Source organism: Trichosurus vulpecula, assembly GCF_011100635.1.
Source record: "Trichosurus vulpecula isolate mTriVul1 chromosome X unlocalized genomic scaffold, mTriVul1.pri SUPER_X_unloc_1, whole genome shotgun sequence".
NCBI classification, from domain to species: Eukaryota; Metazoa; Chordata; class Mammalia; order Diprotodontia; family Phalangeridae; genus Trichosurus; species Trichosurus vulpecula.
Genome location: NW_023494377.1, coordinates 616,081 through 631,127, shown reverse-complemented (window position 1 = coordinate 631,127; position 15,047 = coordinate 616,081). Strand labels below are relative to the sequence as shown.

General features: G+C 42.4%; 1 protein-coding gene across 1 annotated transcript in view; it reads right to left on the bottom strand.

Annotated features, from left to right (window-relative positions):
- The window catches only part of TBC1D8B (TBC1 domain family member 8B), a gene marked incomplete in the record, with an annotated part of 97,864 nt that overhangs the window by 33,301 nt on the left and 49,516 nt on the right, over nucleotides 1–15,047 (bottom strand). Inside the window, 4 exon segments of the mRNA XM_036740448.1 lie at nucleotides 3,124–3,291; nucleotides 4,178–4,385; nucleotides 9,032–9,272; nucleotides 12,989–13,214. Of these exon segments, the coding sequence (XP_036596343.1) occupies nucleotides 3,124–3,291; nucleotides 4,178–4,385; nucleotides 9,032–9,272; nucleotides 12,989–13,214 (843 nt within the window).

The window sequence follows — 15,047 nt, the reverse complement described above, 5'->3', positions numbered from 1 at the left end:
TGAACAGAGATGGAGAAAAATCATGACGCAGGGTTGACTGCATCCACTACAAATTATGTTATGTCATCTCAGCTGGACCCTTGCTTCAACAAGGCAAATGTCCTCCCTGATCTGCTATCCTGTTCTCCAACCAATCCCATTCTCCACAAACCTTGTCTCTCTCCAAGTCTCTGGCCTTCTCAGCTGTAGACCTCATTTCATATTTCACTGAAAAAATTCAGCCTCTTAGCTGAGAGCTCCCTCCTGTCCCCTCTTCTTCATTTCACATTAAATCTGACATCACCCTCCACTATCTGCTCCACTCCAGTCTCAGAAGCTCTTCCTTTCCAAGAAAAGCCCCTCTACATGCACCCTGAATGCCATCCACTTCCAGCTTCTCCAGCAAATTGCCCCCCCTTCATCTCCATTTTTTCTCTTCAATTTCTCCCAATCTATTGGCGCCTTCAAATGCTGCCTACAAACTTGTCTAAGTCAACAAGCACTTAGTAAATTCCAACTATAATAATAACAATGATAATGAACATTTATATAACATTGTTCACAGTGTGCCAGCCATTGGGGAGCCACATACAAGCAGAAAGAAAGCCAAGCCCTGCCCTCAAGGAGCTTACATTTCAATGGAGGGAAACACTATATAAAAGGAGCTGAAGGAGGTAAACGAGTCAGCAGTGCAACCTGGAGAGGGACCAATACATGGTTGGCCCAGGCCTCCTCAAATTGGAGGATTGGGGAGGAAGCAACCAACCAGAGGGAGAGGCCGCAGGGCCGGAGGGTACTTCCAATGTGAGAGTTAGTCCTGGGGTAGGAGTGAGCTTCCAGGGTGCAAAGGTTTCTACGGCATGCCAGAAAACACTCTGTGCTGGTGAATGAACCATGCATCCTGGACAAGAATGTTCCTCACTTGGTCTGAACATGCCCACTAGCTATCATCCTATTTCTTTCTTCCCCTTCCTGGATAAACATCTTGAGTTTAAAATTGGTGCCATGCTTCCTCTCCTCTCACTGTCTTCTAAACCCTCCCTGGGTTTAGCTTCCGCTCAAACTTCTCATCACACACTCAAACGGCTCTCTCTAAAGTTCCCAGTGCCAAATCTCAAGTTGTCCAATCCAGTGGCCTTTTCTCGATCCTCGTCCTTTTTGCCCTCTTCACAGCCTTTGACACTGCTGATTTCTTTCTTCTGGATACTGTTCTCGCCTCTTCTGACTGCTCCTTCTCAGTCCCATTTGCTTGCTCCCCATCCAGATCAAGCCCTCTAACTGTGGGTGTCCCTGAGGCTCTGGCCTTGACCCCCTTTTCTTCTACCAGGGGCTCTTGATCTTTTTTGGGTCATGGACCCCTTGGGTAGTCTGGTGAAGCCCATTCCCAGAATAATGTTTTTAAACAAATCAAATAAAGTACATTAGGGTACAAAAGAAAACCAATTATACTGAAACACAGTTATCAAATGATTAGAAAAACCAACACAAGTTCACAGATCCCAGGTGAAAAATCATTGCTCTGTATTATCTCTGTTGGTGATCTCATCAGCTCCCATGGGTTCCATTATCATCTCTATGAAGATGATCTGGGATCTGCATAAAGATCCATATATCTGTCCCTAGACCCTCTGCTGAGATATAACTGTTTTCTCTGAGAAAACTGAATGTCCTACAGACATCTCAAACTCAGCATGTGAAAAACAGAATTCATTATCTTTGCTCCCTCCCTGTCCCCTTTCCCTTCAGTCTTCTAGACTTCTCAATTCCGTGACAGAATTGGTGGACAGAATGGCAGGGAGCTAGCTGTAGGACCAGCAAAGAAGGAGGAGGGGTAGTCATGTGGTAAGAGCAAAGGATAGCCAGTGGACAGATAATCTCTGGCCCTATGTGTGGACCCCCTGGGGAAGGATGGAGCCCAGGAGAAGAGCAACCCAGGATGTGAAGGGCTTACAAGATTTTTTTTAATTGTCTTAAACCTCTGGAACCTTGCAAAATGCCTTGCACACAATAGGTGCTTAATAAATACTTTGTTGACTGATTGAGAGATGGATGGACTGCAATATGCACTGTTGGAGGAAATGACCATATTGATGGGATCGCAAATTAATCCACCTATTAAAAACTATATTTTTCAGCAATATTGTAATATGATCAGCTGTGAATGACTTAGCTATTCTTGCAATACAATGATCCAAGACAACTCTGAAGGACTTAGGATGAAAAATGCTCTCCATCCCCAGAGAAAGAACTGATGGTGTCTGAATACAGATCGAAGCATACCTTTTTTTACTTTATTTTTCTTGAATTTTTATTGTCCATGTTTTCTTTCACAACATGACTATTATGGATATGTTTTGTGTGGTTACACACGTATAACCTACATTACTGCTTGCCTTCTCAATGAGGAGGGGTGGGGAGGGAAGAAGGGAGAGAAATTGGAAATCAAAGTTTTAAAAACAAATGTTAAAAATTGTTTTTAGATGCAATGGGGAGAAAATAAAATACTAAATAAACACAAAATAAATAAATAAATATTTTTTAAAAACTATGATTTTATAGGTGTAGCTTTGAAGATGAAGGGTACTGTTACTGAAAGGCAGTGTGGTAAAGGAGACAGACTGCTAGGTTTGGAATCTGAGGAACTATATTTAAATCTTGTCTCAGACATGTCACTAAACCTTCCTGAGCTTCAGTTTCCTCCTCTGTAAAATGGAGATAACAACAGCACCTAGAGGGTTGTAGTTACGACCAAATGAAACGATACCCATAAAGCACAGGCAAGTCTTAAAGCACTATATTTACTGTTCAGTTGCTTCAGTTGTGTCTGACTCTTTGTGACCCCATTTGGGGTTTTCTTGGTCTGCTATCTCCTTCTCCAGCTCATTTTACAGCTGAGGAAACTGAGGCAAACAGAATTAAGTGACTTGCCCAGGGTCATACAGCTAGTAAGCAACTGAGGCCAGATTTGAACTCAAGAAGATGAGTCTTCCTGACTCCAGGCAACATCACCTAGCTGCCCTAAGGTCCTATATATACATGTCACTTAATACTACCATCACCACCACCACCATCATTATTACTTTTGGAAGGATGAAGCACCATCCAACAGAGCCCTGAGAAGAATGATAGTTGTTATGGAATTACCTCTGTGCTAACTTCCTGCTGTGGAATGGAAGCTGCTCCACATGTAAGTTTCAGTCTTGCCACAAGCTGCTCAAAGTCTCTGACGTCAGAGAATCGAAAAGCTTTCTTTCCTTTGATGCTAATGACGACTGACTGGCTAGAGTCATCCACCTTGTCTACAGCAAGCACCTGAAGAGAAAAGTACAAGCTGGTTTTTTTTGCCCCCTTATCTTTCACACAAAGCCTCATAGGGAGTGGTCACCTGGTTCTGTAGTACAAGGACAGGCCTTGGCATTGAAACCTCAGTACTGACTTGTATAACCTTGGGCCAAGCCATTTTACTTCTTGAGGAGGAAGTTTTCCTGGTCTACAAAATACGGTGACAAAAGATGTCATTTGGCGGGATCCCCCTTCTCCTGAACCTGAATGCACTTCCTCCTTCCCTCTGTCTCTTAGAGCCTGCTGGGGGCCTCCCTCTCCAATTGTCTCTTCTGTATACACTTTTACGTGGACATGTCTTCCTCTGAAAGAATGCAAGCTTCCTAAAAACAGAAATTGCTTCATTTTTTTTGGTAACTGCATCCTCATTGCCTAGCACAGTGCCTGGGACTTCAGAAGTGCCTGGGGACTGATTTTGGCAAGGCTCACCAAGCTCTGGTTTTCTGCTCTAGTCTCTCCCTCTTTGAACTGCACATACCAGGTGGGATAGTGACTCTTGGTTGCTGGGCCTGCCTCTTGCCATCCAGACTGCCTAAACACATGCTCAAGCCTGCCCAAGCTCCCAACTTGGAGTAGTCAATTTCAGGACCTCACCCCTCTCACTATGGAGGTTCTTCTTGCAGTACATGGGGAAGGGAAGAAGCATGTATTAAGCACCTACTACGTGCCAGGCATTGTGCTAAGTGCTTTACAAATATAACCTCAAGTCACTGAGTTTCTAACTGGCAAATACAGTTATTCTGCAGCACAATGATGAACTTAAATACAGAAATTAAGGTAGAAAGGGAAGCTCTCATCCAATTTTGAGCAGAAAGAAAAACATTCGTTGGTCTATAAAAAGCCTCTATTATCTTACCTCTCTTAGCGGAAGGACTACACTGCAGAGACTGATGTCCTGACTGGCAAAGCAGATGTAGTTTTCAAAAACATACATTCTCCCATTAGCACTCAAGTGGCTTGATGGTACCCGTAACAAACATTCATGTACTTCTTTAAGGTTCTCTTCTTTGGGGAGCCTAAAAAATGAACTGAACTGCTCACTGCGAGCCAGGTTCTCCATCATTCTGTGCGGAAAAGAATGAAGGGTAGTGTAAGGTTAATGGGGAATAAGATCTTCCCTGCCCATCAACAGGCCTCATGTGGAGCCCATTAGGGAAGCTTGTTTGCTTGCAGGAAGGCTTACACACCTTTTGTTAATTTCTAATTAGTCACTGAGCCTAAAGAGCATATATATTGTGAGAAGTGAGCTTTTGCTTTGGGAGCTCGCTTATGAGAAAGATGTTGTGATTCCCTGGCCACGACTCTGAATGGCCATATGTCCAGAGCTCCCTGACTCCTCAGAAGTAAAGGCTCTCTCGATTCAGTGGTGGATGTAAAGTTTTGATTCAGGCAATAGACCGCTGTCTGCTGGTCTTTATTTCTCTTTTCTGTATTTCCTGTGTTTGTATCTTATGTGATTTAAAAAAGAAAGATTGTTGACCCCTGAAACAGCTATCTTTCCTTAGTAAAACAGATAAATAGAACCTGCACTAGGAGCCATCCTGGGTATGCCAGTGTGGTTGCTGTTACAGGTGGGAAGGGGTTCAGCAGATGGAGATGGGTGAGGATGGACTCAAAAGCAGCTCAGTGGCACAGTGGAAAAACACTAGGCCGGGAGTTAGGAAGGTCTGAGTTCAAATCCAGCCTCACAAGCTTCCTTTGTAATCTTAGGCAAATCACTTCACCACTCTCTGTCTCCATTTCCCCATCTGTAAAATGGGGATAATAACAGCACCTGCCTCCCAGGGTTGTTGTGAAGATCAAACGAGATGATAATTGTAAAGCTCCGAGCACAGTGCCTGGCACATAGCAGGTGCCTAATAAAGGCTGGCAATTATTATTATTACTTTAAAAAAAACCAGGGAACAAAGTGAATAAAGGCGTGAAAAACATGGAATAGCTAAGGAATTGGGAGGGGAGGAGTGAAGAACACTGATCTCAAAGGGTTAGCTATGCAGGTTGACAGGAACTGTTTGTGTAGGGTATCTGATGCTCAGTCCACAGGGTCTTCATTCAAACGGGACTCATCCAGCCCCATTCTGCTTGGAGCTCTGAATGACACACAAAAAGAAATCCAGTGGGAAATTCCAGTGGAGCACAAGAGACTGCGCTCATATGAAACAATGAGACAGCAAAGGGCTGCATTATAAGAGTTAGGTAGAAAGTCCCTCAGAAACCATCAAAGCCATTCCTTCATTCAACAGAGAGGGAAACTGAGGCCCAGCTAGGGGGAAAGGACTTGCCTAACGCCATGTAGCCATGTTAATGCTAGAGTCAGAACCTCAGTTTATTAATGCTTAGTGATAGAGAGGAAGAAATGATGTGTTAGGAACAAAAATTAAAGAATAGCTAGCATTATTGTAAAGTCATTTTCAGTTGCATCCAACTCTTCATGAATCCATTTAGGCCTTTCTTTGCAGAGATACTGGAGTGCTTTGCCATTTCCTTCCTTCTCCATCCAGCTCATTTTACAGATGAGGAAACTGAGGCAAACAGGGTTAAGTGACTCGCCCAGGGTCCCACAGCTGGTAAGTGTCTGAGACCAACATTTGAACTCAGGTCTTCGTGATTCCAGGTCCAGCACTCTGTGCACTGTGGCACTACCTATCTGCCAATAAAGAAATTCTTCTTTCAGGGAGGAAGTGTTAATAGGGATAAAAATTGCCTTAACAATGAATTCCATACTCATTAAGTGTCTAACCAGAAGCAGCCTAGTGTCGAGGATCAGACACGGATTGCTAAAGTTGGAGTCAGGAGAACTTAGGTTTGAACTCGATTTCTCTGGCATTACTCCCGACTCTGGCAGACCACATTAAGAAGAAAACATATTAAAAACCTGAATGGCCTATTCTTCCTCAGACAGCCCAAGGGAAGACAACTGCTCTTTCCTTCTAGGTTGGTCTCTCTCATTCTTCCTTCCAACAAAATCTCTCCCCATTGTGGCTCACAGATGAAACATTTCAAAAGTCTTATATATTATGTGGCTGGGTTTGAAACCTTCTCTAAAGGGGTGAATTATAAGAAGTCTATGCTCCTTTTTTAATAAGTTAATTTATTTATTTATCCTCCTTTTTTAAGACACGATTTTTATTGAACATTTCTAAGACTCACTTTCACATTATTACAAACACTTTACAATAAAAAATATCAGCTGTAAAAAAGGGACATTTTCTGGGATTTATCATTGTACAGTTTAAGCAAAAGAATATGATATCTAAATAAGAAGGTCATTTCCCAAGTATTAAAGCAGAATACTTATGTACTCATAGAAATCTATACGCCTAATAAGCAAATATGGCCCCAACCTACCTTCTGAACAGCATTTTTCATTTCTGGCTATCAAAAATCTTTCACATCTGTTTATCAAAAATTGAAGGTAAAACCTAATATATACAAAAGAGAACGCATACTTGAAGGAGGAACAGGTGTTCAATAAACACAGTCGTTGGATTAATTTATGAAGAGATCTACAAACAAGGTGAAAAACAAATGGTTGTTTTGGGGCCCCTGGAAACCTGGCAAACAGCAATGCCATCTGGGTGGGGTAGTATGTATATTAAGCAATAACTCATACTTGCAAGGGGGAGCTGTGGCAGAATAGCAAAAGGGCCAGCTTTAGGGTCAGAGCCATAAAGACCAGGGTTAGAGGCCTGCCTCTGTAGCGTTCTGGCTGGGAGAGCCTAGGCCCGGCACTTCATCTCCCATTGTCCCCAGGCAATTCTAAGACTCCAAGGCGGCAGATACAATGCCAGTCAGTAGCTGTATCATTGGAATCACAGGACCAACAAACAGACAAAAAACACACTTAGTGAAGTAAAGGCCAAACTCCCTTTTTCTTTTCTCATCTTCTCAGTACAGGTAGAGGAAGAATTTGATAAGATGTTTCAAAATTATACTGATGCACATTAAGAGCAAATTATATTAATTTTTACCTTCATTTGAAATGTCATTTGGGTATGCCTTTTCAATAAGTTAGCATTCTCATAAATGAACTTAAAAGCATGTAATTTTGAAAAGACGCTCTTGAGAAATTATGCAGAGCAAAAAACTGATTTGCTACATTCCTTTTAAACAAAGACTAAGGAGCTAAGTAAATTTCTGACAGATCCCTTTTGAAATGGAAAAAAGGAAAAGAAAAAGCCGAAGAAGACCTTGAAGAGAACCTTTTAACAGCTAAACAAGACATAAGTAGTAAAGACAACAATCAAATGGAAAGCAAACACAAATAGAGATTTCAGTCCCCCAGCTTGGGGTACAGCACTTACCTCTTATTAATAAGCACGCAGTACTAATGTTTGTGTATGGTACAAAATGTCTCATCCCTATGACTAAGTCTTTAAAGGCATATAGAAAATTAGCACAGATAGGTTCACAATTAAATTCTGTCTTGGATTTCAATCCTATCTTAGCAGTGAGAGAAAAGGGGTAAATGCACCAAGCCTAACCTATGCTGTGAGCCACAGAAGCCTGAAATCATTTGTTCTCTCTCACTGCTGAGCAGTGGGTTACTCACTGCCTGTGTGATTTTGGATAAGTCACTCCCCCTCCTCTGTAAAATAAGGGGCTTTGACTAAATGGCCTCTGGGGTCTCTTCTGATCCTCTGAGTACCTTGGACAGGTCACTCCTCTCCCTTGGTCTCAGTTTTCCCTCTCTGCACGATGAGCCCTCCAAGGTTCTTTCTACCTCTAAATCTCGGAGCCTACAATCCCAAGGAGTCATAGGTCTCTCCTCCTTCTTTCATATGTACAACCTTCACCTTCATTGTCAAAAGTTCCTCCCAACAGCTACTTCTTATTGCTTTACTCTACCTCTCCTTGTGTAATCAAGCAAGATGTTAAGCCTTGGAATAAGTCAAAGTTAGAGGACAAGATGGCCAGCCTGGATAGAATCCGTTTGAAAAGGTACAGTCCACACATTTATCCAAGAATAAAATGCAGATTTAACCAAGTTAAATATGCACAACCCCTTGGGAGAAAATCCCTAAGTGATTGCAACTAAAAGCAATGCAGTTATAACTAACCAACAGCTGCCCAAATGCCTATAAGGTCTTGGAGGGCAGATTCTCCCTCAACCTACAGAGAGATCCTTCCCTAGCCACAGTGTTTCAGAAATCTGAACTAACCACGGTGACATCTCAAGAGAAAAATCATCCAAGAATAAAGACACAGCTCTGAGGGAAGTATACATGAATAAGCACGTCCAGGTATACCGGTGAAATGAAGCCAACGGTGAACACCTGTACCATTATGGCACAGACCAGTTAATAACTTGTATCAGTCGGTGCCAGAGAAGGCAGTGTGGCACAGTGGCCAGAACGCAGAATTGGAAGGGCAAGACGACCTGGATTTGAATGTCATACGGGACGCATTCCATCATCATGAGTTAGTCACTAAAGAAATATGCCCAAGCTTCAGGATCATCAGGTCTCTAGCCATTTATTTACCACATAGGATGGTTGTAAAAAGCGAATCACATCAGTTATTATTGGAGTTGGGAGGGACCTTGGCACCACCTACCCTAACCCACTCACGTTGAAGATAAGGAAACTCAGACCTAGAGAGGATAAGAGATGTGCCCAGGGACACATACAAATCCCACAGAGGTGAGATCTGAACCCACTTCAAAAGGTACAGACAAAAAGGCAGCCAATTGCAATTGGACTGTTATTACCTTTTGGTGATTTTAAGAGGATCATTGAGGACCAGGTCATTTTCAAATGTCTCCTTGTCAAAAAGTCTTCTTACTGCATAGTTGGCCAGCTGCTCCATGAGAAGGAATGTTTCAGTAATGTGCAAAAACATTGAAAAGTAGTAATCTTCTCCCCGGGAACACACATGGATATTCTCGGTGAGAAGGACATTAGATGTTTTTTCAAGTTTGGAGATAGCATCCCAGGAGATAACAAGTTTGACTGCAAAGATGAGTTAAGCAAAGATGTGATTAATTTCTCAGTAATCGCTTACATTTATAAGTTAATCAAATTTTTTAGAATAGCCATCAGCTGTGGAGAAAATGCTGCTTAGATTCTAGGTTGTAACATTGGTTAAAATGATATAAACACATAATCAGGGTAGCCAGAGAAAAATGTAAATGGAACCTTAAAAACATACATGTGTATCCAGCCATCTATTTTGTTATTCAGCCTCTTTCTAACCAGAATTTTTTCTCATTAATCTTTATCTTATTTATAAGTACCACTTGCTGCTGTGAGGCAGCATGAAGCTGAAGAATGGGAGCCAGCCTTGGAATCAGAGTCTGAGTCGGGAAGACCTGGATTCAAGTCCTATCTCTGACACCATCCTATGGCAATGCCCTCAGACCAGCCCTTTGCCAGTAGATACAGATCTGCAATGGGCCTTTTACTGTGGCTCTCGCAGATTGGCCAAAAATAGGTCTCAGCCCAATATCACTTGCTCATGGTTTGGGTTCAGATGGCTCAGAGTGAGTGTACATAAAAACTGTTTCTGTTCTGGTCAGAAACCCCTCCCAGATAGATTCTTTTGTGAAGGCAAACGGTCTCCCTAGCCTTTTTTAAAAATGTTTTTAGATTAATTTATTTTTAGTTTTCAACATTCGTTTCCACAAGATTTTGAGTTACAAATTTTCTCCCCATCTCTCCCCTTCCCCCACCCTAAGGTGGCATGTATTCTGATTGCCCCTTTCCCCAGTTTGTACTCTCTTCTCTCACCCCCCCATCCCCTTCCCCCTTACTTTCTTGGAGGGCCAGATAGATTTCTATACCCCATTGCCTACATAACTTATTCCCAAGTTGCACGTAAAAACAATTTTTAACATTTGTTTTTAAAACTCTGAATTCCAAATTCTCTCCCTTCTTCCCTCCCCACCCTGCCCCCTCCTTGGGAAGGTAAGCAGTTCAACATAAGCCACACATGTATCATTATGAAAAACACTTCCACAATACTCATGTTGGGAAAGACTATACAGGGTGTCCCTAAAGTCTGGACACATAGGAAATCTCAACATCTCATTAACCGTGTTCAGTGACTTCTTTTTCTGGGGTATGCTAAAGGAGAAGGTGAGTGAAAATGAAAATGAAAATCACAGATGCAACACACTTGACTGAACGCATAAAGAATGAGTGTGCTAAAATGGATGGTAATGTGAAGTTATTGAGTTATTGCAACGGGTTCACGTGAATCTTACAAAGCTCATCAACCTTTGCATCACAAATGATGGAAATCATACTGAAGATGTTACTTGTTAATACTCCAATTAAATAAAATGTCGTTGGAAATTTCATTCATTTCATTTCTTGAAAATATGCATTTCTGCCTATGTGTCCAGACTTTAGGAACACCCTGTATTTCCCTCCATCCTATCCCATCCCCCATTTATTCAGTTTTCTCCTTTGACCCTGTCTTTTCAAAAGTGTTTGCTTCTGACTACCCCCTTCCCCAATCTGCCCTCCCTTCTATCATCCCCCTCTTATCCCCTTCTCCCCCACTTTCCTGTAGGGTAAGATACCCAAGTGAATGTATATGTTATTCCCTCCTTAAGTCAAATCTCATGAGAGTAAAGTTCACTCATTCCCTTTCACCTCCCCCCTCCCACCTAGCCTTTAACTTCTGAATGGGTGTTGTCTCAGACAAACTGAGACCCGGGAAAGACCTTAGCTTAAAAAGGCCAAGGCCTCCCTCTGCACCCAGGGCCATCACCAGTCATCCTGACCTATGTCTTGCCATTGGACCCTGACGATTCTGGAGGAGAAAGTGAGGCTGGTGACTTTGCACAGTCCTGCCTCACTTAAATCCAATTCACTTGTAAGTCAAGACATCCCCCTCCTGACGTCACTGGTTCCCTTCAAGAATGGAGGACCAACAACAACTGATCTGCAATGGCTGCTTGGCACAGCAGGGAAAGAACTGGACTCAAGAGTTGGGAAGACTCGAGCTTGAATCCCACCTCCTCAGTCACTTCTTAGCTGTGTGACCCTGGAAGAGTCACTTAACCTCTCATAATAATAGCACACACCTCATAGGGTTAGTGTGAGGATCAAAAGTGACAGTATATGCTCAGAGCATATGGTAGCCATTAACATCATCATCAGTATCATCATTATTGGCAGAGGAAGCTTCTTCACCAGAAACTCCCTATACTGACAAAATCAATGGTCTGCGCCAAAAGTCTGTAGCACTTCCTGTCTTGTTTCTCTGAGGCTACAAGATGTGAAGCTGTTGGACCAAGTAGGCTGGTTATATCATCTTTGGAAAACAGGCACAGTCAGCCTGTAATTTCAAAGAGTCTCCACAAACCAATATGCTAATCTCGAGCATCATCCTAGTAATATTTACCAAATTCCCCGAGAGGTTCAGGCCACTCTCTGGGCCTGTGTAAGCCTTGAGTGCTGGTGCTTTAGGCTTGACCCTGGCCAATTGTAATGGTAGTGTAAATCTGAAGATCTTCCCATCCATTAATAGGCCCCTGTGACCTGCTTATGTCACAGGAAGCCTAAGTCACATGTGATGGGAGGAGCTTGATGAATGAGTAGAACTGGAATGGTGGAGCAGGGAATGCTCAGAGCAAGTTAGAACCATGGGAGAAGGACACAGGCAAGGAGTGAACTAGGAGCTCTATCTTTGTACTTCTTCACTTGTCTTGCCCCTTCAACCAATCAAAAAGCCAACCAGCATTTATTAAGCACCCACTATATGCTTCTGCAACTATGCCTATAGACTATTTATCTCCCATGCCTGAGAATGTAGCACCTCTACCATATCTTTGTGTCTTGGAGATCCTGACTCCCTCCCAGGATCAATTCATGTGCTGCCTCCAGATGCTCCCAGCTGTTAGCGCTTTCTCCCACCTAACACCATCATGCATTTCCTTATCTGTGCACATGCTGCATCCAGAAAAAAGGTAAGAACCTGGAAGGCTGAGATAATTGTTTCCTTCTGGTTTTGTATACCTAGAGGCCAGAATGGTGCCATACATATAGTAGGTGCTTAATAAATGCCTCCTGGATTAGATGCAATCAAAATTGCCTATTTGATCTTTTATCTCTATCTCCGATTAAGAATTCTCCCTAAATCGGAGACCTGAAATGTTCTTCCTTCCATTCTCAAAGTTTCAATTATGTGACCTTTTATGAATTTTAAAAATCTTTAAGCACATCATTTACATAGGTTTTCTAAGAAGCTAGGTGGTATAACGAATGGATGAAGCACTAGGCCAGGAGTCAGGCAAAACTGAGTTCAAATCGAACCACAGACACTTACTGGCTGTGTGACCCTGAGCAAGTCACTTAACCTCTGTTTGTCTCAGTCCCCTCAACTATAAAATGGGGATATTAATAGCACCTATGCCCAGGGTTGTTGTGAAGATCAAATGAGATGTCTGTAAAAGTACTTAGCATAGTGTCTGGCACATAGTAGGTGCTTAATAAATGCTTACTCCCTATTCCCCTTCCCTTTATATTGAACCTTAAAAGTGGTGAAAAAATATGGAACCAAAATGGAGACATGTTTTCTTTAGCAATTTGTTATCATTACCTTTAGGCCAGTTACCCACACATATTGATTCAATTGCCTTGCACACTTATTAAGAACCCCAGAAGTCTATCAGTCCCAAAGCCCAAAGTCATGGTAGAGAACAAAAAAAACCACTTACTTTCTGATCCCAACAAAAAAGAATAGAAACTCAGAAAGTTGGTGCTAAGATAGAGCCAACCCTGGCAAGGAACTCGTCCTCTCCAATAACTGCATGAATAATAGGTCACCAACTTCTCTTGTTTGGCCAAACCAAAGCACTTCTCAAATTTCATGAGAGCTTCTCGAAATTTCTCAGGATCGTCACCTTTTACAAGAGAATCCTTTCCCTCTTCGGCGATCAGTCCCTAAAGGAGAGAAAAAAGAGCTTCTGAAAATGCATTTAATCTAATTGCTTCCTGGAAAGTAATAAATAAAGCTACAGTTTTACTGTATTTTCTCCCTTGGCAAGTGTATTATTCACTTTCACAGCCCCATGGAGACAGCCTCCCAAATCAGTATTGCCAGCCCTGACCTCTCTTCTGAGCTCCAGACTCAGAGTCACCTCCATGCCCCACAATGGAGCACCAGAGGCACCTGGAAACTCCAAAGAATCATGGACAACCAAGCTTATCAGCTTTCCTCTTAAAACTGCTCCTTCTTCCACCTTCCTTATTTCCATCAGTGGTAACATCATCCACCCAATTTCCCAGGTTCAAAACCCTGGTGTTTGTCAGCACTGACCTCTTCAGTATAATCAGTCAGTAAATCGTGGGACTGTTCCAGCTGTCATATTTATCTCTACCTCCTTATTCCCAGAGAACAGACCTCATTACCACCCTCCTAACGAGTCCTCTCCTCCAACCCATCCTTCATACAAGTGCTGGGCTAATTTCTCTTACCTACCATGACCTCTGATCATGTCACCTCCCTGCTCAAAAATTGTCAGGGGCTCCCTATTCCCCACTTAATCAATTTTAACTCCTTTGTCTAGAGTTGAAGGATCCCTACAACCTGATACCTCCCTTCCTTCCCAGCTTTATGTCATTGTTCCCTCTTCCTACTCCATGGCCCAGTTACTTGTGTCCTGAACATGACTTAGGAACTTCATGTTTTCATTGGCTCATGCTATTAGCTAGGCCTGAAATGCCCTCCCTTGCTGAATTCCTATCTTCACTCACACTTGTTCAGAAGTTTTCCCTGATTCCCTTCAGTCTATAATGCATTACATTCCCTCTCTGTGACTTCACCCAGTAATCAGTTTGCACCTTCTTATATATATACTTGTGCATTATAGCAGAGTGTTTTGTGTATGTGTCAGAGTTTTCTACCACACTTCCATAAATGCAGGGACTGGGTCTTATCTAAATTTTGCATCTTCATCAGTGCCTAGCACACAGTAGGGTCTTAATAAACGTTTGCCTGAACAGGGGGTTGGCAATCTTACCAAAATGGTGTTCCAAGTCATCAGGAGTTGAAAGTCTGAATAATTTAATGATCTCACCATTATCTTTACTAGTCCAGATCAAAAATGGTCTATATCACCTTATCCCATACAATAGACAGTAGGATATGACAAGCAATGACTTTTGTGTGAGAAGCATTGTAAAGGATATCACTGAGGACATACATGATTAGAAAAAGAGGTGGGTTGATCATGTTGTACAAACAAGAGATGGACACCATAGATGCTGCCCACAAAACATTATGAGAAGAGTAGAAGATCCTTAGAACATTTAGTGGATATTTCATGGATGATTTATTGGAAAACATGAACAAGAACTCACAAGAGTCCCCTTTTAAAATAAAAATACTCCTCGGAAAGGTTAAGTTCTTGTACCCACACATGCCTCTTTGCAACCCTGAGGGGTTGACCCATTATTTATCATCCCATTAATATTAAGAACCTACTGTGTGCAACAAATTGTGCCAGGCACTGGGAATACAAAAATAGTAGCACAGGTCTTGCTCTGAAGGTGACAGTCTGATAGTGGGGAAAATACATGCAAAGAACAAAAGGGAGAACCAGGCAAAGTGCTACAAGATATTTGAAGAGGGAGAAGGGGGCAATCACTTTCAACCATGGGGGGAGGTGTATCTGTGCATGTATACATGCATGCACACGTTGTTCAAGAGGGAAGTGGTTTGGATACAGCATCAGGTGTGTGAAGATGAGGCCAGAGTAGGAGGCTGGAACAAGC